This window comes from Pezoporus wallicus, unplaced genomic scaffold (assembly GCF_028554395.1).
Source record: "Pezoporus wallicus isolate ANWC-B61680 ecotype Strahan unplaced genomic scaffold, APGP_CSIRO_Pwel_v1 scaffold_7107, whole genome shotgun sequence".
In the NCBI taxonomy this organism is placed as follows: domain Eukaryota; kingdom Metazoa; phylum Chordata; class Aves; order Psittaciformes; family Psittacidae; genus Pezoporus; species Pezoporus wallicus.
The window spans coordinates 76,031-101,811 of record NW_026642114.1 but is presented as its reverse complement, the minus strand read 5'-3'; the positions used below and the strand labels follow the sequence as shown (position 1 = coordinate 101,811).

Here is a 25,781-nt window from a genome sequence, read left to right as displayed (position 1 = left end):
TTATATATTTTTATTACTTTTTCTAATAGTAATTATATAGTTTTGTAATGCATTGGTATAAAAACCTCATTATTTGAAACTATTCAAGTGTAATATTAGACATCTAAAACAAATCTAAAGTGCTAGACAGTCTTGTTTTTTAGAACCTTGGGAATTTTCTAGAAGGGGATAAAATATTATTTTAGCAAAACAAATGAATCGAGAAAATAAGATATACATGCTGTTTGGGTAACATAAATGTAAAAAAGATTACAGAAAATCAAATTGCTGAATACGATGTTTAAATAGCTCTCAGGCAGACTTGGAATATTTTTTATTTCAACATTTTATTTCAGTATTTCTGAGGCTTTTAGAGGGCAGAGGGTGAACAAGTTAAAATGTTTTCTTTGTTTTGTATAGTACTTTTTGAAATCCTGTTGCACAGACAACTTTGTAATATGCTGTCCTCCCTGCTTTATATCTTTGACTATCTTGAAACAAAATGAGAGGAAAAACCTGTATCTAACACTCTCTTTTTTACTTTAGATCATATTAAAAGATGATTTCTGTTGCTATTAGGATTAACTGTGAGGGAAGTAAGCTTATTGAATACTAATGAGACAGTTTATACCAGTAAGGCGTACTTGTATAAATTCACTTTTCAGAATTGAATTTATGTGTGGTAAATTATAAACTTGGGAGTTTTAGCACTTGATAGCTTGTTTCACTGTTACAGATTCCTTTCTGAAATTTGAGTATGTACCTATATTTTAAGTTAGCTGTCTTCTTTTTACTTGGATTTTTGTTGTCACCATGCCTTTTTCACTTTGAAATAATCTCAGTGTGTCAGTGTTAGAAAACAGTTGTAATATGTTTTTTCCAGCAGCAGTTCCTTTTGGTTGTAGTATCTGTAAAAGATAAGAGGCTGAAGTGTAATGGAGTATATCTTTCAAAGCACAAGTAACAAGTAATAAGCGTTTTGACATACTGTTTAAAGAGGGGAAAAAAAGAAAGGCATGGAATTTAGTTTCCTGCCCAGAACTTTGACTGACTGTCTGGGAATTCAGTGCTGTATGTCATTGTTACGTAGAATTAGTGTACGTATGTTGGAGTGATTCTTTACAAATAGTGTCCTGTAAGTTTAGGGCCAGTGTATTGATGGTCAGTATTTTGAGTCAGCATTAATGAAGTATATATTCCCGAGGAAGTGCTATATTTCTTAATAAATATTTCACATTCTGCCATAGAAGCAGAGGTGTTCTCTTTCTCCCCTGTAATACAACTGTACACTATAAAAAGTCAGTGTTTTTGCAGGCATGTTTTAACTTTCAGATTTCAGTATGCCTGTTTTGTTGCCTTTTCTGTGTTTGCAGTATTACTACCTCTTGCATTGTCATTGTTTGTTTATACTTCTGGAACTCCTGGAAAATTTCTAAGACATTGTACATTTCATAGGTTCTTTGAAACAGCTGAAGTTAAGCAGGTATAGACAGTTCTGCTGGAGCAAAAATATACATTGTGTTTACGATTCTTTAAAATCCTATTTTCATAATATCACTTTACCAACAATAGCAATCCAAGCTGCATATTGCAAATTTTTAGAGGATGATAAAGGTAGTTTTTACGGCTGTTTTGGTCATTGATTAGAGGTTTGTTTTTTTTTTTATAGTTAAAAAAGAGCTCCTTTGCTAATCGTGTTCTTGAGGAGTCCAACTGACAATATCTTAGATGATTAAATGAATACAGGTGTTTGTCATCTTAACACAACTTCTAGTCTACACAATGGTATATTCAATTTGTATTTTCCTCCCTAAGCACACAGCGTGGAATAAAATAGGGTGTTAGGTATGAATCTGAATAATACTTGATTGCAGGAATCCAGGCATGGGAGAACTGGAATTCTTTAAAGATGATGTTATTTTATACAGAGGAGAAATTACGTGTTTAAATGTCATGGCAATGAAAGACAAGGTTTGGCATTAGTTTGGATTGGAAGAGTTACAGAGAAAAGTAGAAAAACAATTAAAAATTTTTATTTTTAAATTATTAGTAAGAATGTTATTTTGCGATAGCAAAATGGCAAGATTCTTAATCTGGCAGTTACTGAAGACGTCATCCACCACGCAGAAGCAAGGGAAATGCCTCCTTCTCCCAGGTGCTGATACTCTTTAGAGGTACTCTCATTGCCCAGTTTTTGTGCTCAGTGCTGTGAGCAATGATGATGGAGTCTCTGGTTAACTGAGCCTTTGTGGCTGCTTTGGTGAAAATTAATCTGGCAGCCAGAAGCATCACAGATGTTGTCTCCTAACTTCAGCACCCCACTTCCATCCAGTGCCTCTCGCCCTGCACAGTGGCAGTCCTGGTTTATTCATAGGTCTTCGTTGTGATGGTCTGACTCTTAGCAGAAGTCTCAAGCTGTTGCCTCCAATGTAGTGAAACTAATCACATGTGACTGAAAATTTGCTTTAAGTTTATGCTTGCAGATTGTTTCTCTAGCCTGTTTCTTAGCCATGTGCTCTGTTCTAGCTGGCCACAAAACATACCTTTGGATAATCTGTTACTGGCAGTAAGCACTGTCAGCTCTGGGCCTGCAGAACTGTCTTTAGTGTCAAGTATTTGCGAGTCCCTAAAACTTTGGTGTATGGTTATTATCCTGTCACTGATTCAGCAAGGACACAAAGGTGAGCAGGTATGAAACGACAAAGGTAATATGTCAATACGTTAATCAAGTTCTGCCATCACAGAAAATGGCAGTGATGACACTTGAACAGCTGTGGTTGTTTCTGTTTGAGGATGTCTCTTCCCTTCCACAGGAGATGCTCTAAGCTTCTCCAGTCTGCGGTACCCCCTGTTAACATCTGTCTAAGTTCACCATCTGACATGGTATTAAAAAGGAGCATGTCGCAAGGTTCCTTTGTTGTTTCAGTTTTGTGTTGTTAAGGTATGCTGTAAGGTTGACATACTTTCCCCTTAGGGTGGTACTGGAAAAGGACGTATGTTTGCTTTATACTGGTGCAAGTGAGCGGCTGAGCAGCACAGTCGAAATAGCTAGCAATGTGTTGCATGTCCTTCATGGTACAAGCACTCAGATGTGAAAAAAACTGCATACCATTGTCAGGAAAGAGCTGCTTGTCAGTGAACAACACTTGGATGTTTTCATTTAATATGCCACATCTGGAGATTGAAAACTACCATGTTTGACAGCTGTCCTACACACACTTCTCTCCTCATAAAGGTAGGACTCAGTAGTAGACTAACACTGCCTAGCACCTTGCAGTCACTTTTTTAAATGACAGTATCTTTAAAAAATGCTTTAATGTTGCATCTTTTGTCACTGTCCTCTAGCTCTTGGCTGTTCTCGAGGCTAACAGTGTCATGGTGACTTGGATGTTCTACTCACTTTTTTCTCCACATTCCCAAGCCCGTGTTTGTAAGGTTTCTTCAGTTCTTGTTCAGGGTTTTCTATGATCAAGTCTTCCATCCACACTCGTGTTCAAGTACTTACTGGGGCAGATGATGTACACTGAGAAGTGACTTCTGTATTTAGAGGGTTACAGTCTAGAGACAATTTAAGGTCAGTTTGAGGAACAACTTTGGCTAAGAGTTTCAAGAGTGTTTCAGTCCGTGACAGTTTCATGGAAACTGTTTCCTTGATGAATGTTTCTAAGGACTCATCAATCTAATAGCTATTAATTTCCATTGGCAGAGAGTTGTAGGTTTTCCTACACATCATCATAATTAATTTAGGATATCTTTTGTCAAATTCTGAGACACATTTCAAAACTCACTCTCTTGAACACTGGATGGTATATATTATTTAGCATTTGAAGGTAACGTCCTGGATATAAAGTAGAAATAGCGCTTGATGATTAAGATGTATTTAGTATTTTCTTTATTTAACATAGGGACATCCCCAGGACCATTTATTTTACAAACACCACCCCACTTCCGCCCCCCCCCCCCCCCCCCCCCCAAAATGTTGTTATGGTAGAGTAAGTGGGTGGCTTTCTCACTCTTTTGTTATAAATCAACAGTATTTCTTTGAAATTAGGAAGCCAGAGTATGTTTATACATTTTACGTAGATCAAGGGGGGAGATCTCTTCAGACAGTTGTCTCAGAAGTTAGTGTTTTCCATGATCCAAATATCTTGGATTGCTAATAAAAAATAAAAAAAAAAAAAGTTGAAATGTACCTTTCAAAAAATGCTGCTATAAAAAAGGGAGAGGTGGTGGGGGGAAGTCCTGACACCAGAAGCTCTGTCATAGCAGAGTTTCTCTCGGATGTCTGGAAAAAGTCTTATACTTCTGGGATGCTTTCCAAAATATTTTCAGTGACCATTGCCACAGGCGTGAACTTCTTAATGCATTTTGCAGTAATCTCCACCACAGTGAAATTGATTACTGTCTGAAAGCTTTTAATGATAACAAGCAAGTAGGGCACCATAAAAGCCATGAACTAATTCGTGTGTATTTTGTTGCACCTTCAGGAGTCTTGCACAGACAGATGCATTGCTTCAGGAAAATCCTGCTTAATGTTTTTTATATAATTATGTAATCGCATATTTATCATTTTGATTTTAGTGAGAAGGACTTCAATAGGTATCCCAAGAAAATTATCTGTTGGCTTCCTGAGTTTGAGCTTTTCTTGGGTTCATTTTATAGAAAATAAAATGCATTCAAAAGCTAAGAGTTTTAAGAACTGCCCTTCCAGAAGAAAACAAGCATACTATTGTAAAGGTGGTATCTTCTTCGTGTATCTACCAATGAGTTTCAGAAAGCTTGAAAATGAGAGGCTTTCTTTTTATATGCAAGTTAATGGAGACCAGGAAGCTGAAAATACAATTAAACTTATTAGAGTTTTTTTGTTTTGGTGGTGGTGGTGGTTTTTATTCTTTGGGTTTTGTTTTTTTTTTTCCAAAACGTGTACATATATAAAAAAGTATTCGTATACACATGTGAAATAAGCAAAATTGTAAACAGTATGAATGAAAAGCCAGATCTCCCAGGAACTAGTATGTCATTGTCACTCTGAGCCCTCTGCCAGCACAGAGATACTGCACCAAAGCCCTTCATCCTGCACTACTGCTTCCATAAACCATTGTGGTTGTTGGATGACCTGTAGTAGGTGAAGAGTGAAAAATAAAAACCTGAGCAGCAGTAGAGAAAAACAAGCTGTCATAAGTAGGCTTCATTGCAAGGGATAAAAAGGTCAAAGGATTCTTTTTTTTCCCCCTCTACCTTAGAGCAGCCACTAAATGCATTCAGCAGAAGTTTTCCAGACTGTCAACTGGTTCATCAGTCGGGGCTTTCTCTCAATTTTAAATGCTAGCACCACTTCAGTGAGAGGAATTGCTGGCTTCTTTCCCAGACAAGATTTCCCAAATTCAAAATGACCTTTCAAGATTCTAACTAATAGGAGCTAGCCAGAGATTTCCTTTTCATCAAGCCCTTTCTTAGGTTGATCCTTTTACTGACAGTACATCCCCACAGCACAGACCAGTGAAAGACCAGACCTTGTACTTGTGATAATAAACGCCTCTTTTGAAGAGGTGCAATCTTAAATCATGTTGAATTTGTTATATATTCCAGAAACTATTACACTTCTGTTTGACACATTGATCATGAAAGGCACAGGGAGTTCCAGTGAAATAACTGGATTTTTATTTTATTTTTAATCTAGCCATTCAGGCTCTGCACTAATACAATGAGATGCCTGCACAGCTACCTCTCATTATTGAGGGAAATGAGAAATGGATGATGGAAAAGCTGTTTATCTAGGTACTGTATTCAGGGGTGCCCACCTCTGAGCAGGTAGATTGTGAGGTTCTTCTTTGGTGTGTGCTGTATGAATGCAAGCTGCAGCTTCAGCACCCTGTAAACCCTCAAGGTTGGATAGCTGTGCCACAAAATAATGATGGAGAGACATATTACACTGTCATGTAGTATTGGTGGCTTTCTGTGAAGTCTTGAAATGTAGCAGGATAGTAAACTCCAAAAAAGACACCAGTAACCATTTCTCAAAAAGATGAAGTATTTCAAATACAGAGCTGTGAAACCTTGTGGTTCTATTCCTGAAGAAGTGTGTGCAGAAGGAAAATGCAGAAATGAATATAATTCTAGTTCTTACAAGAGAAAAACACTCTGGGAAATTAATACCACATTAAAATGAATGACAAGACCAGACTAACGACTGATTTAACATTAGCATCATATTTAATCCCATAGGTGAATTCAGAAGAAACACCAGAGATATAACAAGCCATTTGGATTTTTTTAACAATATGTTGTGGGAAAAGTTGCCAATAGACTGGGACAAAAATGGAAGTGCAGGAGTACACATAACTGCATAGAAAAGGTATTACAAGTGCAAAATCTAAATATGTAACTCAAACCTGGAAGAGCTTGATTATTTCATCAGACCTGTCTTTTTCAGCTGCAGATTCTATTGAAGATTTGGTATTTATAGTCTCTGCATTGTGCTCCTTTCTTCTGACGGTCTGGTTTATTGTCTGTTGTCACATTTTTGTATTGAGATTTTCAATTTGGAGCTCTCTTTTTGTTCTTTAGCATTTTCCCAGAATTCTCTCTCTCAAATGCTGCATAATGGTTCTTCTGTGTCTTTGTTAGTATTTAGTTTATCTATCTATCTATCTATCTATCTATCTATCTATCTATCTATCTATCTATCTATCTCTATCTATATGTGACATCTCTCTAGTATGTCATACTGAATTATTCTTGTCAATATTGATATATGTAATAAAATTGCCTCCAGGCAATGTCCATCCTTTGTGGTATAGCACAACTAAAGTTCTCCTGGTACATGCTGAGAGTGAAGCAGTAAGAATGATAGTGCAAGATGGGGGTGTAATCCATCTGTCTGTGGAAGTGTCTCAGGAAGTGAGACAATATAGTTTCATTTTTTGCTCAACGTTTTTGTGTGAAAACTTTTCCTTGAGCACATAGCGAATCACCTGTACATGTGAGAGTGCTTCTTGATGCCAGTGTGGTTGCCTTTATTGAAGAATCTGAATCTATGGTGGTTTGAATCTGGTTTCAGAGGTAAAAGAAAATTCTTGGAAAAGTGCTTGGCTTCAATGCTTTCTCATCAACAGCTAAAGCTATGTAGGAGTTGATTGTGGAAGACTGGAGGGAGAGGTACATAGGTGGAAGAAACATGCTCTTCTCATCTGCAACTCATTAAGTATTCTTTTGCTATGCTTTTCATAAAAATGTTAAAATGTTCATGTATGCATTTTTTTTCTGTTAAAGCAGCTTCTTTTTAACTTTATAGAAAATTTACAATATATGTTTTTCACAGCTGTACTCAGGAGCATGTTCAGGCCTGAATCCCACATTGCTAGCTTTTCTGTAATAAAATAACTTGCTTTGCTTTTCTTCAGAAGTTTACAGTAATATGTATCTCATGCTTCATTCTTCAGAGTATGCTTTAAATCAAGTGTGGTGAAGCTGAGACCATTCTGAAGGTGCTATGTGGCTTTCTAAACTGAGAGTGAAACATAAACTGAAATAGGAATACAGTAAAGTTCTCCTGGGTATATTTAAAGTTAGAATATGGTTAACTTTTGGATATAGATTTATATACTATAAAAGTTGAGATAAGGCATCTTAATAGTTTGCATTTGCATCAAATGTCACCAGAGTAGGCTGTTCTGCACTGGCAGAATTCTATACTGGCCATGAGAGTAGCTTCAAGGTGTAAATAAATCTGAGCCTTTCCTTTTCAGGAGTAAACAGGCATAGTTTCAGCTCACCACCAGCATTTCCATACATTTTTTTTTTCTCTCTCTTCTTGCTTTCTTTAATATAGATTGCTCAGGCTCAGCAGGTTCACAAGCCACTGCTTCTTGCGTCTATTTCTGTCTCTAAAATGAGGGTAGTGCTCCAGCCATCTAAAATAGTACACTACTGTAGAGCATCTTCACCTCGGTTTTGTTTTCTGCCTCACTGCTTAACTGCTTTGCTCAGCTTTAGTGTTCCACCTTGTCCTGGGTTCAGCAGTAGCAGTCATTTTTTCTCCTTCTTAGTAGCTGGTGCAGTGCTGTGTTTTTGACTTTTGGCCTCGGAATGGTGCTGATAGCACCGATGTTTTTAGTTACCGCTCAAATGTTTTAGTCTGGCCAAGGACTTTGTGAGTCTCATGCTTGCCAGGGAGGAGGGGAAGCTGGGAGGAAGCAGAGACAGGGCACCTGACCCAAACTGACCAAAGAGGTATTCCATACCACAGCACGTCATGCCCAGCATGTAATTGAGAGTTACCCGGAAGGGCTTGTTCACGATGGGGTAGCATGAGGTGTCGGTCAGTGCTTGGTTGGCCTTGGGGGGGGGGGGTGGGGGGGTGGGGTGGGGCGAGTTATCGGTTGGCGGGTGTTGTATTCTCTTCCCTGGTTATTTCTCTTATCATTATTATCATTGGTGGTAGCAGTAGTGATTTGTGTTATACCTTAGTTACTAAACTGTTCTTATCTCAACCCATGGGAGTTACATTCTTTTCAATTCTCCTCTTCTTTCCTCTGTGAGTAGAGGGAGGGCAAGAAGGGGGAGAGTGAGTGAACGAGCTGCCTGACTGGTTTTAAACCATGACAGTTCTTTTTGGCACCCGACATGGGGCATGAAGGGTTGAGATAACGACAGATCTGACTGGATTGTGTCTAATCATATTTGTGATAAGCATTCATTGTTTTAGATTAATAGTCACTAGTCACAATGCTGATTTACTGGCTCTCAAAGTTTTTCCTCTTGATCTCACAGTTTCAATATATTGTACCTTACTTAGAGCCGATATTTGCTGTGTTAGTGTTTTCCAAGTGTGGGGCTTGGGCTAAGGTTCTTGTCTCATTGTACTTTATGGTAATGACTTGTAATACAATAGAATCATTGATCATGAAACTGATCTGGCTTATGTTCCCAGTGTTGTCACCACCTTTATACTTTGGGAGGTATATAATAAAAGTGCTTAGCAATTACACATATTTTTTCTCTTTCTTGGGTGGTCAACCTGTGAAGGAGACATTCTTTTACCCTCCCAGTCCTGTGTCGTCCATCCCCTCCGTCTCCTCCCTGTCCCCGTCGTCCCCCCCCTGACCGTTTACAGCATCATTTGAGAGCTTTGAAGTTTTTGCATGGCCTTTTAATACTGTTGAGACCTGCCTGCTGATTGTGATGGGGATCAGCATGTTGGCACGCATACAGAGTGTGTTTTACCCACAACTATTTTGTCTGATCTCAAAAGTTAAGCAGAATTGGTTTTGGGACTTGTCTAGTGTTAGATGACGATATAGGAGGACCAGGAGATTTTCCCCAAGGCTGGACAGTCATGAGTGGCAGGGTGTGTGGGACAGTATGGGCAAGTATCTAGTCCACTGGGCCCCTCCAGTGCTTTTGAAGCATTGGAGATGGAAGGCAGCTGTATGGAGTCCCCAGCAATAAGCTGTAGAAACTGCTGAAGGGGGCAGTAAATTATTTTGAGTCTGGTGGGCCCATGGCACTTCAGGCCATCAGAGCAGAGATGCAACATAGAAATGGACTCATGATTGAGGGGTGGACTTAGCAATGGACACTATTGCCCAGGTTATTCACTAGTGTGAACACTGCACACAGTCTCTCCTGCTCTGAAAGACCGTTACAAGAGATGGAGCCTGATATCATGGACCAGATGGACTCAGCAGCTTTATAGGGACTGGTCCATTCACTAAGATAAGAGTGCACTGAGATGAGAGTGATGGTATATTGAAAATGTGGGATCTGAGCATGATGTGAATGGTATGGAATAAGGGGTGGATACTGTCCTGGGTTCAGCAGTAGCAGTCATTTTTTCTCCTTAGTAGCTGGTGCAGTGCTGTGTTTTTGACTTTCGGCCTGGGAATGCTGCTGATAGCACCAATGTTTTCAGTTACCGCTCAAGTGTTTTAGTCTGGCCAAGGACTTTGTGAGCCTCATGCTCTGCCAGGGAGGAGGGGAAGCTGGGAGGAAGCAGAGACAGGACACCTGGCCCAAACTGACCAAAGAGGTATTCCATACCACAGCACGTCGTGCCCAGGAGGTAACAGAGTTACCCGGAAGGGCTTGTTCATGATGGGGTAGGACGAGGTGTTGGTCGGTGCTTGGTCGGGCTGGGGGGGGAGGGCGAGTTATCGGTCGGCTGGTGCTGAGGTGTTGTATTCTCTTCCCTTGTTATTTCCTTTATCATTATCATCATTGGTGGTAGCAGTAGTGATGTGTGTTATAGCTTAGTTACTAAACTGTTCTTAACCCATGGGAGTTGCATTCTTTTTGATTCTCCTCTCTGTCCCTCCGTGAGTAGAGGGAGGGCAAGAAGGGGAGGAGTGAGTGAACGAGCTGCCCGACTGGTTTTAAACCACGACAACCTACACATTTTAATACCCTGAATTCAGGATACCTTAATGATGCCCTGCTGTTACTAGTTGCTTGCAGAGACATCTAGCATGATGCCTGTGAGTCAGGGAAGCATTACGCCTGAGCTACCGATGTGGAAACAAATGCAGAGAGTAAATAGCACAGTGTCATTCTGGAAATCTAGTTGAGAGGCGTAAGTGCCCATCTTTTTATTTGCTGTTCCCAAACTTTAATTCAAACTGTCCTTGCTCAGTTTATGATTTCACTATTTTGCCCCATTAATGCCAAGTACTTGCTAACGTGTAATACTAAGAGAAGAGTCATTTAATGGCTACCTGTATTTGCAATCAGTGTGCAGTAATTACTCTTGAGAGTTGTACTTTCAGTATAAATGATGCACAGAATGAATCCTTCTGTAAACCAGCCTTTGTTCCCAGTTTTCCAGTGTGGCCTGCACTTTCAGTTGTGAGCTTGATTTCTTTGGACTTGTGGTCGGCTACTGTCATGACCCTCCGGTTGGAAACGGGTGTTCTAAACAGCGTAACAAAGTGGTGAGCAGACTGGCTCGATTCCTCATGACAACTGAAATTGTTGACTATCTCAACACTCAGGGTCAGACTTCCCCTTCAGAATCTGAGCATCATATATTTGGAATTGTCCTGCATGGATTTTGCTTCTGTTTCTCAGGATACAAAATGTGGAGTAGAGTTTTTTCTGCATGCTGCTTTTGCACTGCAACCATCTTGAAGTGACAAATAAAAGTCAGAATCCCTTCTGATAACTGGAAGAAGCCGAAATAATTTAACAGTCTCTTTTCTGTGTAGCAAAGGATTTCTGTTCCCCTTATAATCCAGTCAGCTGACATTGTGTCCAGGTTTTATTCTTCTGCTGTTCTGATGGAGCCTGCAAAGTTCCAAAAGCAGAGAATGATTTCTGCCTCAGGCTGAAAATGAAATGAAATTCATTAGTTTGGAAGTGCTGTCTGAGACCTTGCTGGGGGGAGGGGAGCTGCTGGTGTATTTTTTGCGTCCCTTGTACCATTTTGAACTTCAGCAGTATTTATTTTTAGTACATTTAAACACTGCATAAGGAAGGGGCAGTTGTAATACGGCGTATTTACATCATGCTGTCAGTTCCTGGCAGCTTACTCTCCTGTCAGAGAACAGAACTAGTCCATTAAGGATGTGAGTGCTACTTATGCCCACGAGTGGTGAAACATCATCTCAAGGGTGGAAAGGCCTCCCCAAGCTAGCAGGTTTGGTTTGTTTTTCTAAGGTGCATTATGGGGATTTTTTTTTTCATGTCACAGAGACAGGAATGGGCCATGCCGCCTTTCACTTTTTCCTTCTCCTCTAGTGTGTATAGGAAAAAGAGAGGCAAAGTCTCTACGTGAGATCAGCATGTGCTGGTTTTTCCCCTCATGTCATGCTTAAATTCTCTGCCCCACTATAAAAATAAAAATCTATAAATAAAAAAGAACAAATGCTGAGGGGGACAAACTGGACCCACAGTTATGTGCATGTTGTCACTTGTGGAAGTGTGCCTAGCCCCATTCCTCCCAGGCTTCGCACATACCCTGTTTCTTTCATTGTCAGGCTCTCACAGGATAGGAAACATGTCAGATAGTCCTGTCTGAAGCTTTTTGAACTCTGCCATAACATAATATTAATTGAGCTAAGTCTAAAATGATGTTGGGCTCATCTGCTGTTGAATTAGCTCATGCTCCATTTATATGTATCTTTCTCCTTGTTGTTTTGGGGGTGTGGAGAGGAGGGCAGTTGCTGTGGGCTTTGCTACCTCGCTTTAATGTTGCAGTAATACTTTTCTCCTGAAATTAAGCAGTATTTAGGTCTGATTTCTCATATGTGACATGCTGTCTCTGTTAGCTTCAAGCATAAGCACCCTTACGATTTCCCTTTCTTGGAAACTGCCTTGTCTCAGCATGTGGGTAGGAGGCCATGTAAATAAATACCAACCACTTCTTGGCTTTCAGTGAGCATTTCCTTTTTCCTGGTGGCTACAGAAGAAACACTCTCACAGTTTGGCATCAAACATTTATAAAAGTTTCCTGCTTGTGGATTTTTTGTTTAGACAATCAGATTCTTAGTATAGTTTTTTCATCAGTTTCTGTTTTTATTCATCTGTGGTTGCTTGGTTTGTCAGTAAATAGTGTCTGTCAGAACAAATACTTCATCAGAAACTTCATAAATTTCTGGTAATTGAATAGTAAATCTTTATAAGCATACTCTGTAATAGCGAAAGATAACTTTTAAAGAATACAAATTAAGCTTATCTAGTTTTTTCTTAGTTAAGATGGACTAAATAACATTCATATTTCTGCCTAAAAGATTTTTTTTTAATATATATGAGCTGTCTTAAATGTTTGAAATGGAAAACAAAGTATCTTACATTACCAGGCAGTCCAGCTTTCAACTGAAAAGAAGATTGCCTTTAATACAAAGTTTAATATGTATTCTCCTGACTTCATATCCTAGGATATTTTTCAAAGTGTATGTCACTGTCATGGCACCAAAACTAACACAGTGCTACCTTTTAAATGCTACCAGAACTACTTAGAGCATAAGTTTATATCAAAATAGACTGTATCAATAAAAATCAGTATTAGAGGGCAGTATTTCTCATTTTTATACATAAATATCTTATCTGTAAGTTCTTTATTTTTGTTTGCCATGATTTATTTATTTTTTATTGGTAAATTGAGGATTTCCTTTGTTCAGTTTTATTTATCCCAGTGGTAATACTTACTGAGTGCATGATACTGTATTCCTCCTTCAGGGAGAACCCCAGCAGTTCAGAGAGTATATATTCTGTGGAAGCAGAATATAGATCTGAATGGTGATAAATAGCTACAGACTGGCACAGAACTAGACTATATGAGAATTGTTAGATGAGCGCATGATAAATATAAATATGTATGATCTTTTGTGGGCAATAATTTCTGGGATTGCTAAACTAAGGCAGTTTGAAAATCCATCAGGCACTTTTTCTATAATACTTTCAGTCTGGATTTGACAACTTTTGTATTCAACAAAACAAGACAGTAAAAACCATGCTTTTCCAGAAGAGCCTTTGAAATATGCTTTTTCCTCTACTCGGGCCTGTTATGAAGCTGTCTAGGAAACTGAGCCATTGTTGGACACGTCACTGTATTTTAATAGTTTCACTCTTAGGTACATTCTCATCCAGTTTAGTTTTGCAGTCTGCTGAAGCTTAGCCAAGTTGAGTTACCATCTGCCTTCACAGTACACACATCTCAGTCTACCTAGGACTTCTTCCAGTTTTGTGGAGTGGAAGTAACTTCTGTCTATTTCTTCAAGGAAGTATGTATGGAGAAAAATTAGTCCTAGTTTGGTTTGTCCCTTTTGTCCTGTTTTATGGCATGCAATAAACTATTATCACATGCCTACTTTTTCCTTGAGCCAAAGACCATAACTGATGTCCCAGTTCACAATTCTCCAGCAATTGCAAAGGGTGCTCGATTTCACAGCTAGTTCTGATGGCTTAACAGAGAATAGTCAGTCTTAGAATCATAGAATAGTTAGGGTTGGAAAGGACCTTAAGATCATCTAGTTCCAACCGCCCTGCCATGGGCAAGGACACCTCACACTAAACCATATCACCCAAGGCTCGCTCTGTCCAGCCTGGCCTTGAACACCGCCACGCATGGAGAATTCACAACTTCCTTCGCCAACTCATGCCAGTCCCTCACCACCCTTACAGTAAAGAACTTCCTCCTTATATCCAATCTAAACTTCCCCTGTTTGAGTTTCAACTTGTTACCCCTTGTCCTATCACTACAGTCCCTGATGAGCAGTCCATCCCCAGTATCCTTATAGGCCCCCTTCAGATACTGAAAGGCTGCTATGAGGTCTCCACACAGCCTTCTCTCCTCCAGGCTGAACAGCCCCAACTTTCTCAGCCTATCTTCATATGAGAGGTGCTCCATTCCCCTGATCATCCTCGTGGCCTTCCTCTGGACTTGTTCCAACAGTTCCATGTCCTTTTTATGTTGAGGACACCAGAACTGCACACAATACTCCAGGTGAGGTCTCACAAGAGCAGAGTAGAGGGGCAGGATCATCTCCTTCGACCTGCTGGTCACGCTCCTTTTGATGCAGCCCAGGATACGGTTGGCTTTCTGGGCTGCAAGCGCACACTGCAGCCAGCTCATGTTCATTTTGTCATCGACCAGCACCCCTAAGTCCTTCTCTGCAGGGCTGCTCTGAATCTCTTCTCTGCCCAAGCTGTAGCTGTGCCTGGGATTGCTCTGACCCAGGTGTAGGACCTTGCACTTGGCATGGTTAAACTTCATGAGGTTGGCATCAGCCCACCTCACAAGCGTGTCGAGGTCCCTCTGGATGGCATTCCTTCCCTCCAGTGTATCAACCGAACCACACAACTTGGTGTCATCGGCAAACTTGCTGAGGGCGCACTCAATCCCACTGTCCATGTCAGCAATGAAGATGTTGAACAAGACCGGTCCCAACACTGATCCCTGAGGGACACCACTCGTTACTGGTCTCCAGCCGGACATTGAGACATTGACCAAAACTCTTTCCATGCTGCCATCCAGCCAGTTCTTTATCCACCGAGTTGTCCATCCATCAAATTGATGTCTCTCCAATTTAGAGACAAGGATGTCATGCAGGACTGTGTCAAACACTTTGCACAGGTCCAGTGAAGCTGGCTGTCACCCAGCACCTTGTTGTTTTTCATGTGCCATAGCATGCCTTCCAGGAGAATCTGCTCCAAGATTTTGCCAGGCACAGAGGTGACACTGACTGGTCTGTAATTCCCTGGCTCATCCATTTTCCCCTTCTTGAAAATGGGGTTATATTTCCCTTTTTCCAGTCATCGGGAACTTCACCTGACTGCCATGATTTTTCAAATATGATGGACAGTATTGCTCCATGTTGGCAGATAAGGGACTGTGAAGGAATCCTGAGCTTTCCAGCTTTGGTGATTCATTGAACTTCCGTAGAGCGCTGGGTAGCAAAATTCCCCATTTGGTATCTGCTGCACAAATTCCAGCGTGTAAATATTTCCCCACTCCATTGCTGCCATGGTAATGGCAGCAGCCTTAACACTACCTTCATAGTATTAAACTCTGTACTCTGTTTGTACCTTTGCCAGCAATTTTATCATGACACACAAAAAAAGATTGGGGGTATGAGGATGCATGTGTTGCCCCTCTTGTCTTTGGATCACATCTACTTAGCATCAGATGTATTTGCAAAGCAAAATGAAGAGGTTTGCCCTGGTTTATCCATCAGTACAAGGAATTCAAGGAAGTTTAGCACAATGGAAATGGCTAATAATCTTAGGGCTTTTTTGTTCTGACATCAGAAAGTAGCCTGAGAGTGTAAGTAATCCTTAATTTGGAGTGATAGGAAGCAAGAAACCTAGAAAAGGTGAAATTATAACGATTGTGCTGTAAATTAGAGTTGTGATGAAAATGCAAGAGGAGTCGGCTACAGCAAAAGTGAATAGATCATTTGTACTGTTTGAAGAAATAAGCTGATTAGATTAGAGTCTGGTTTGGTTAGTATACAGTATATATAAAACCTCGATGATAGTATGATTTTGATTGATTTGTATGATTTTTGTATTTTCCATTGGAGTAATAAAAATTTATGGTGGGGTAATCAAATGCTACCCATAAATAATAATAGTAATTGTAGATAGAGATTATTTTTTATACCCACAGACATGGAAGAGTTTTGTATTGATTAGACAGTTTAGTTTGACTCTTTTCTAATTATAATTCAGGGGAATGGAGAATAATAAATGTGTATTTGAGAGAGGGTTTTTTTTTTTGTTGTTTTTTTTTGTTGTTTGTTTTTTTTTTTAACTGGGAAATGTTTTAAATGGGTCAGTGAAAAACAGGATGGGAATTCAGGCTTCATTTCTGTTGCAGGTATGTCTATGAAAGGTAAACAGACATTTCAATTTTGAAAATACCCTTATGATAATAAGTGTACTAAAATCATTACCAACTAAACAGAGTTTGCTGAAATCATGTTTATTTGAGACTTCTCATATAGTGTTGTTTTAATCTGTTTCTTTTCTAGGAAAAAGAGAAGAAGTATATGCTTCCTTTGGACAACTTGAAAGTGCGAGATGTTGAAAAGAGCTTCATGTCTAGCAAACATATCTTTGCATTGTTTAACACAGAGCAGAGGTAAGAAAATGTGCTATTCTGCAGATACTGCCATAAAAATGTATCTATCTGATCATTTTAATAACTGGGAGTGCAGTTGTGGTTATTTCCACTATGCTGAGTGAATAAAGATCTTGATACTCTTGATTTATCTGCTGTTTTGCAGTTGCATAAACATAGAATGAAAGGTTAGTGTCCTCCTAACCACGCAGGGTGAAACTCTCCATGATTAGTCATCTAGTTCTGTATGGCTGAATAACCATCTCCTGATCCTATTTTTGTTTTGTTTGGCGATTACCTAGGCTTACCACAACATTCATGACTTCTGTACCTTGTGACCAAATTCAACTGGTGTAAATCACAAAAGTGTCATTGCTTCTCACTTTCTCCAGTGAAAAATCTTGCCTCTCTGTAATATTTGGAATCATTCTATTGTTTGTTTGCATTTAAATACTGCTGAATGGAGAGCAAATTATATTTCTCCGCTTCCCTAACTAATAGGCTCTTTGCTTTATGCTGTTTGCTTCACACTTTTCAAGCTCCATCCTCTGATTTAAGTGATGTAGGTATTCTATGGCAGCCTACTTCTGATGCACAGCCTATTCAGACTACTGTGCACAAATAAGGAAACATGACAACACTTAGAGACATACAAGTGACCTATCAATTTTTATTGTTTTTTTGTTTTGTTTTTTTTTTTCTGGAGAGGTGCATTTGCAGCTGATTCAGTGGAATTGCATTTCAGCAGATAAGGTGCAATTTCTCTAAGTTCCTTTTCAGAAAAAACAAGTAAAGCAAATTGCAGTGGTAGCATGGATAGATGCCCTTGTTTTATTCTTCTCTTCTGCTTAACTCCCACTCCCCCCTTGCATCACCAAAACTTGGCAATAGATGATGTTCAAGATGATGAAGGCTGGATGTGGCTCTCTGCAGAGCCAGCTGTTGCTCCTGAACTGGCCAGAAATGTCCCTCTCTCCCACAAAACAAAAGCAAAGCACAGGATTTCTGGGCTGTCAAGTTTCTCTGGTCCCAGAAACATGAGGATGCAATGTGAGTCTTGCTCTGAACTACATGAAGGCTTTGCCTACATCTGCTGACATCTCAGCTAGCCTACATGTGGACACTGTCTGCCAGGAGATGCCCTTTGAAAGTATGTCACACACATACTTGCTGGGAATAAGATTTCAAACACTTGACCACTTGCATTTTGGGAGCACAGAAAAAAGCTTTGAAAAACTTCTAATGTTTTTAAAAACATAAATGATCTTCACGTACTGGCAACTAATGTGATTTTGACTATTCTGCTATAGGTATGTGTGAAACATCCCAACATTGCAGTTACATCAGTCAAGAAAGAAAGCTTTGTTCTGGTGACTTGATATGAGCTGTACATGTTAAGTTCCTTCCATGAGATATCTGTTAATTTCACCTTATTGTTCCTCCTGTGTTTTGGCTAATGATTTTGAATATTTTCATAATCTTAATCACTGAACTGTGAAAATCCAAGAGAAGCATGCATTTCTGTTGGGAAGTTTGAGAATTATTTGGGTGTAATATAGCTGCATGTTCGCATTTTCACTGGGTCTTCATACACACTGGACAGCAAGGATTTCAAGATCAGATGTCTAAAATGCTTGCAATGTCTGTAATACCCCTGCCCATTTGGGCTGTGAGTGTACCCTCCAGCATCTGCAAGCTGCTCTAAAAACGTCCTTATATCTATATAGGCATGTTGAGACATGACAGCACAGTAGTAAGACAGCAAAATGCCTTTGCCTTGGGAGAGGCTGTTTATGGACTCTTCCAGCTTAAAAGGAGGCAGAAGTTTTTCTTGAAGAGATACATATTGAATTCTAACCACAACAGTCATTCCTCTGTTACTATAAAACAGCTAATTTTTTTTTTCTTTTAAAAACCTGCCTGCTGGTTTTTAAAAGTTGGGTTTTTTTGTCAAAACAAATTTAGTATCACTTTCCACAGTTTCCTAAATTCATAGGTTGTGTCAGCAGAATCAGGGATACTGGGGCTTGAGTAAAGTGACCTGGCCCTCAACTGGGGACTGTGTTCCCTGTCCCAGATTCTTAGGGAAACTGAAACAGGGAATTGGTAAAGATCTGTTGAATTAAGAAGTCTTGTCGTTGTTTTACTTTATCTTACTTATGATTCTGAATGGGGGGGTGGGGGGGTGGATATGGCTTCTTTTTCAAAATTCGTGTAAAACTTAACTTAGTTTCTGGTTTGGGTTTGGTTGTTTTTTTTTTGAGGGGGGATGAAGGGAAGTGGTTGTTTTGTGTGTGTGTTTTTGTTTGTTATCATTATTATTATTAAAAACCTTAGTAATTGAGAAAGAAGTCAGCTTTCTCTTTCTGAGTTTGCCCACTCAGGGTTCTGGCTATGGAACCATTTTGCTATTTAAGAGGTAGATCATTAAAGAACAAAGGCAAAGTTATATGTTCCAGCTTCCATGATAGCATGGAGATTATTCTGTATCTCTCCTCCTGCTTCCCTCCCCACCAGTCTGCAGCGTATCTTAATGTTCAATTAGAGTATTTTAGTTTTCAAGCAAAATCCCTTTAGGAGAAGAATTTTAATAGGCTTGTCTCTTTTTCGTTCCTAGCCTCTCACTGCATAGGTATTTGCTACAGCCATATGTTTCTGATACTGTACATTTCAATAGTTTCCTGGATTATACACTGCATTTTTTCCATTTATGAAAACCTTTCCAGTTCTGAAATATAGTTACCAGGAAACTCCTCGTTTCAGTATATAGAAGGAAAAACCATCTTGAGTTAGCTGAGGCTTGGGGATAGATGCAGAAGGAAACGAATGGTATCTGTCATTTTGATTTACTGCAGAAGTCAACAGTTCTTTGACAGGAATCAAATGTGACTTGGTAATGTATAGTAAATGGAGACTGTGACGATTGATTTCACAGTGAAGATAAATTCTCATGAAATGAACATAATTGTATGTTTATGAAAAGGCTACATTGTGACATAATTAAATTCTTTTCCTGTTACTTTGTAATTAATTTTTCTTTTTAAAGGAGAAAAATCTAGAAAACTCTTGGTGTGAAATAGATATAGTATTGCTTAAAGAATTGGGGGTGAGTTTTGTTTTTCAACAAACTAAGTAATTTATTTAAAGCATTTGAATGGGCCCGTCTACTTGATTTATAGGCAACTTGGAACACCTTTGGAGGAGGACTCCTCTAGTTTACTTCGGTTACTTACTTTATTTAGCTTTACTTACTCTACCTTAATTTGTTTTAATATCTAGCACGAGATCTTTTTGTTTTAATATCTAGTGTTAGATATTAAACCAAAGTATATTAGAGTGAGTGCCCTTTGACTCCTGGATCACTTCTGGCTGTGTCCATCTACATGAGTCTGCCTTTACACAAGTGAAGTTGAGCTATAGGGTCAAGCAGTATGTGTCTAAACCTAAAGGTGTGAAGAATGTGAGTGCTGTTTTCTGTTAACCATCCTTTTCTCCTCCACAATAAACTGCTGGCAAGTCTTTTACACTGGAAAAGATATCAAATTTTTGAAAATAATTATACTTTAGGAAAACCCCTGATGTTTGTAGTACTGCTGTAGAACATAATGTGAAGTTGTGGAGATGTAGCCACTGACTTTCTTAGGCAGTTAAGAATGGAGGTGAGAGTATTTTGTCAGCGCCTGTCCTTACATGAAGTAGATTAACTGTGATGTCCGCATTGATGAGTGTGTAAGACTCTTGTGCAGAGCTCAAGAAAAAAGACAAGTTCTGCTCATCTAAGAAAGCTTACTTTCCCTCTGGGATTTCATTCCAAACACTTTGCCTCTTTCTCATGTATTCCCTTTAAAAATAATTCACTGATTGGTGCTTTTTCTTTTAGCTTAGTGCTTTAGTCTGGAACAAGAACTATAGTCTTAAATGTGCCTCTCTTTAGGATCTATGCAACAGTCCCATCTCTCCCTCTCTCTTAAATTAGGAAGGGTAAGCAGTCATTCTTTTTCATGGTCTTGCCCAGTTGACTACAGCATCCACATGGCACTACTTCACTAGATTCTGTGTTATTCTAAAGTAACCCTTTGCCTTTGCAGTAGAGTAGTTGCACTTTTTTTCTGATTTATGGGTCAATAAATTGTATTACTGTATTGCAACTCCATCTAGATGCTGCTTCTCTTTTAAGTGAGGAAGGAATGATGAGTAAGCCACTTCTTTTGCTACAAGTGGAGAAGTAGCTTCCTTTCCACCTCTTCTCCAATTCTTTGTTTTTTTGTGTGCAGGGTTTTTTTTTGTTTGTTTGTTGTTTTTTTTTTTTTCTCCCTATGGAAGAAGAGATTCTACTAAGTAAATATTTTTGGGGTTATGTTGAAGTGTTTGTTGAGCTCTGTTCCTCTTCAGACTCATTCCTTTCCTTGGAGCCAAAGAAGCAGAACCAGTGTGTGAAATTCTCCCTTTCTTGCAGAGGAAGATCCCACCAAGTCTTCCTGTCTTTTCCTTTTCTGCCCAACTAGGATCCAGATGAAATTGAATAATAGTGTTGCTTTTCTCACCTCTGTGAGAAAAGGGGATGTTTGCAAATTCAGAGCACAAAATTGTTCCTGTTTGCCTTCACAAGAATAGGTTTCTAAGAGCTGAATGCTCCTCAATAACCAAGAGCCAGTGTGGCAGAACCTACCGTCCCTGCATGGGAGCTGACTGTCTGGGACAGTGGGACAGGCTCATTTTAGAAACAGATCCCTAATCTGAGAAACAGATGAATGTCAAGAAGATAGCAATCAAATGGAAGTTTTGAGGACGCACAATAGGACTGGAAATAGAACTGCCAGGTGATAAATTTTAGCTGCTGACTCATGAGTACACTCTGACTGTCAGGAATCACATTGCACAAGAACTGTGCTGTCTGGTAGGACCCAGGAAAGTATGCTATGTCTGCTATATGAAAGGTATTACAGTACTGATTTTGGGTTCATGGTGTTGGCTGAGTGATGTTCTAGAAGTCTTCTCTAGGACTCCAAATGCACTAGAGCTCTAAGTACTCAATTTCTTCTTATGGACAGGAACTGGTTAACTGCTATCCATATATAAGGGAAATTGGGCAAGAGCCAAAATAAAGGGAACTAGTGAAAGGAGACCGGGTCAGAGGAGGTGTTGGATGGAAGCCAGGCTGAAGGAGAAAGCCTGAGATGAGATGTATGTTTAGTTACTGTTTTTGAATTACTCAGAAAGCTAAGCCCCAGGAAGAGCTGGACTGTAAGCTATTCAGAGCCTTCTCTGTTAGACAGGGAAGAATGAGAATATATTTAATTAAAAACCACCACAAATTTAATCCAGAAAAAAGTTGCGAATATTTGAAAAAAACTTCCAAGATGCTTGTGAGTACGATATTTAAGAATAGAAAAAATACACAAATCCAAGGCATAACTAGCCTTTATTCCCCAAGTCCATTCCATACAAAAAAATATAAAGAAAAAAAAAATTTGGGTTTTGTTTTGTTTTTTCCTGGAATATTTCCTTTCTGTCATTATTGACAAGAATTCTTTCTATGTTAAATAAAGCATGGTATGGTGGATAGGTGTGCAGGTATTGAGATTTAAAACTGGTATTACTGATCAAAAAGGGGTTCTCAAGGAAAGGAAACAGCAGCGTAAACCTATACCTTCAAGTACAGTGTAACTATCACATTTAAGAAAGTTCCTTAAATGGCTGTGTGGGATCTGAAACATTAGTGACACCTATGAGAGACATGAGTGTTGTAAGCATGGGCTAAGTCATGGCTGATAAACTTGATTTAGTCTGCAAGACGGCTTCACCTTCTTTGCTTGCTGTGACCCAGCAAGGTCTGGGTCCCCGTGCCCCACACAGGGAAGCACAGGACTGGAGCAGAAGCCATGCTCCCTCCAGTGATGAGGGACTGACAGCTGTGAGCAGCTTTAGCGCCTGTGTGGCCCCAGGGCAGGTTCCAAAACAGGCTTCCATCCATCACCACGAAAAGCATCAAACCTTCTTCTCCAGGGAGTTATGGAATATTTTAGTGCCAGTTACTACTGCAGATTTTGGCCCATGTGATGTTAGCTTTGGCTGCATTTCTGTTCTGGATTGCATATAGAACTCTAGATACTTCATTTTCAAGGCTTGGCTATATACTGATTGGCATATATTCTGTTAACTTTCACCTTAAAGTTAAAATTGTTTGGTTCTTTATCTGCATTTGTGTGTATGAACTTGAAAACATCCTTACACTTCCAGAAGACCACTTATATGAATTAGTTGCTAAAATCTTCAAGTGCTATTATTTCATGACGTTGTTTCAGAGACTGTCTCTTTGGCTTTCTCGATATTAAGAAAAAAGTCTTCAGAGACATATGTAATTAATTTTAATTAGCATTCACATTAGACTGATCTGAAATGGCATGCCTTGATAGAAAATGTTAGTGATTGCTGTTAACTCAGAGCAGATGGTCATTTTTGTTTCTTTAAAATATATGATTTGCAGTGCCTCTAGTACAGGTTTCTTATATGAAAAATAATGCATGTCTTCAAACAGCCATTGTGGAATTACAGGTGTTTAAAATGGTAGACTAAGACTAAGGTTGAATAAGCAGAGTGTATATACCAGAGTTGCAGGCTGATTAAACAGAGAACATAGAGTTTCATCCAGTATTATTTTTCCTGATTATGCATGGAGTATCTGGATTCTGTTTTCTCCCTTTTGTATTTTAGGTGTCTACTTATGAAACCCATATACTGTATTATTGAAATTGCAATCGAATAAAATATCCAAGAATTGCTTTTTTGTTTGTTTGTTTGTTTTTTTTTTGTTTATGATATAATAAAATTGGGCTCCTCTGCATTTGGTTCTAGATTCCTAATGTTCATTTTAATTTGCTTGCATCCTAATAAAAGGACCAAATGTTTACCAAAAATTATTTGAGATCATAAGCAGAGTTGTTTGAAATCCCTGTAGAAGAAGATTGCTTTCTCTTTCAGTCTGTGAGTAGCTTCACTTGTTTCAGTGCAACTGCTGAAGTTAAATATGGTTTCGTGTTCTTAGGAGTATTAAAGTGGCTTATAAGCATAATTCTAAAGATTTTACTACTATTCTTGCTCTGCAATTGCTGTTTTCTCTCCTCCCATGTTGGCAAGAATAAATGCATATTTGTTTGCATTTTCTCTCTCTCTAAAAAAAAAAATGATATGGATATACAGTACATCTTCCACTGAAATGTTCCACGTCCAACTCACTCTAAAAACTGTCTACAGCTATGGTTATTTTGTGGATATGCATTAATATATATGCATGTATATTAACTGGGTTTGTCATGTGTCTACAGGAATTGCACTTAAAATCTTTCCAGGCTTGTTGCAGATAAATATTTAACCCTGTCTTAGTATTAAGAAATTGCAAAAGATACTATACATATTGAGGTCCAACAGTTAAATTTGTTCAGCTAGCAAGCAGTTTTAATGTGCAGCTGCTGTAGATGTGCATCCACTGTAGCAGGCAACTAGAAAGTACTTTCTCTGTGACTTTCAATTGTGTGTTATTCACCTGTTGATCCTGGATTGTTTAGTTCTGCTGTTTTACAGGCAATCAAGCCTTCTTTATGCAATGTTGACAGCCCAGGCTTCAAGACTAGTGGGAAAGGATTCTCAGTAACTCACAGCTGGGCTCAGTCATCAAATTTATCCGGTGCTTCTCTGTTTCCTCTTGTATTCCATTCCTGCATTTTCATGTTAGGATTCTTCCATTATGGGAGGACTTAAATAAACGCCATTTAATGCTCATTTCTGGATTAGAAAGTTCACTTTAGGACCTGAAATATATGGAGAAAAGGAATCCAGTACATTGGAAACAAAGGTAATAGTAAAGTGAAGAGGTTGTAAGATAAGCAAAATTATAGGTGGGTATCTGATGGACTTTCAAATAGTGGTCCTGGCAAAGAGAAGGTGTGCCCTGAGTGTGGAGCCAGTCTGGCACTAAAAATTATGCTTTTAGTCCAATTGTCTGTTCATCTTCATTAACAAGTATGTTGTGGGGTTTTTTTCAGGAATACAGTTCTTGAGGTTTATTTATCTAGAGTGTAATACAATCTGTAGGTAACAAATGGTAACCTTTCACATTTTTCACTCTGGAAAATAGTATTATTATGTTAATTTCCAGTAATGGAACTATAGATACATTTTCATGTTCAGTGCAGGATATTAAACTACAATTACAAGACCCTATTGGAGGAAGCAGCATAGGTGGATGTGGTATATGCATATAACTGTACACACAGCTTACCTGTTCATATGTTCACATTTCAAAAATGTTAAATATTCCAGAGAAATGTTGCATGCAAATTGTGTTTTAGGTATGTTCCCATTTACTGTAACTTTAGTTACTACAGTCCCTTAGAGTTAAAGATGCCTGAATATCAACAAGATTTGTATTGTTCAAAGTTCATCTTTCTGCTTCTGGGTATCCTGCATTATATCATTCTCTTTGATGCATAATATCCCTGCCATAAAGATGACAATGAGAACAAGATCTCACTATGTTCCATGTGGAGTAAGTAGATGGGGATTGAGTAGTAACTGGTTTTGTGCTGATATCTTCAGAAGTTTTAAAAAGTGGAAGACAGAACAAACCAGAAAATCTGAATTATTTTCAAGAACATTTTTACAGCTTTCCATGAGACGCCAGTGGATTCCTAATGAGTAAAACACGTTAATGTGTTTTTGTAAGATTCCGCTAGTAACAGAAAAAGGACACACTCTTTTCAGAAGTTACTTTGGCTTTTTCCTTTGTAAAGTTCCTCTGCCTGTCAGTCTTTCTGGAAGGAAGGCAAACGAAGTCTAGTAGCAAGACAGCTGATTTGTGAGGCAAGCATCCATTTACCTACCCTACTGTAAGCTTTCTGCAAGTCCAGGTTCAGTATATATGTCCTTCAGTTCCTCACTTATGCTGAAACTGACGTCATTTGTGGTGGTGGGGTAAGATTCCTACACTAAAATAGTGGAGCTCTCAGATACTAGAGGGAGGGGGGCCTTGGAAAGCTGGAGATGTCAGCTGCTGAGCCATAAGCTGTCCCTAGACCTAGGAAAAGTCTTGATACGGAGACAGGCATGCAGGACAATGAGTTTAATATATAATATGACTATCCTGAAAAAGTGTTTTCACAAGATGGTGTCATGTTGTTTTGCTCTTGTAGGTATGTATTTTTGGTACTTCCCCATTGCTATGTTTTACAGCCTTTATTTGCTCTAT

General features: G+C 39.0%; 1 protein-coding gene across 5 annotated transcripts in view; it reads left to right on the top strand.

Moving 5' to 3' along the window:
* The window catches only part of DNM3 (dynamin 3), a 180,383-nt gene that overhangs the window by 98,249 nt on the left and 56,353 nt on the right, over positions 1–25,781 (top strand). For all 5 annotated transcript variants that reach the window (XM_057427464.1, XM_057427467.1, XM_057427466.1 and 2 more), the window contains one exon: positions 16,449–16,558. In XM_057427464.1, the coding sequence (XP_057283447.1) occupies positions 16,449–16,558 (110 nt within the window). The remainder of the gene's footprint in view (positions 1–16,448; positions 16,559–25,781) is intronic.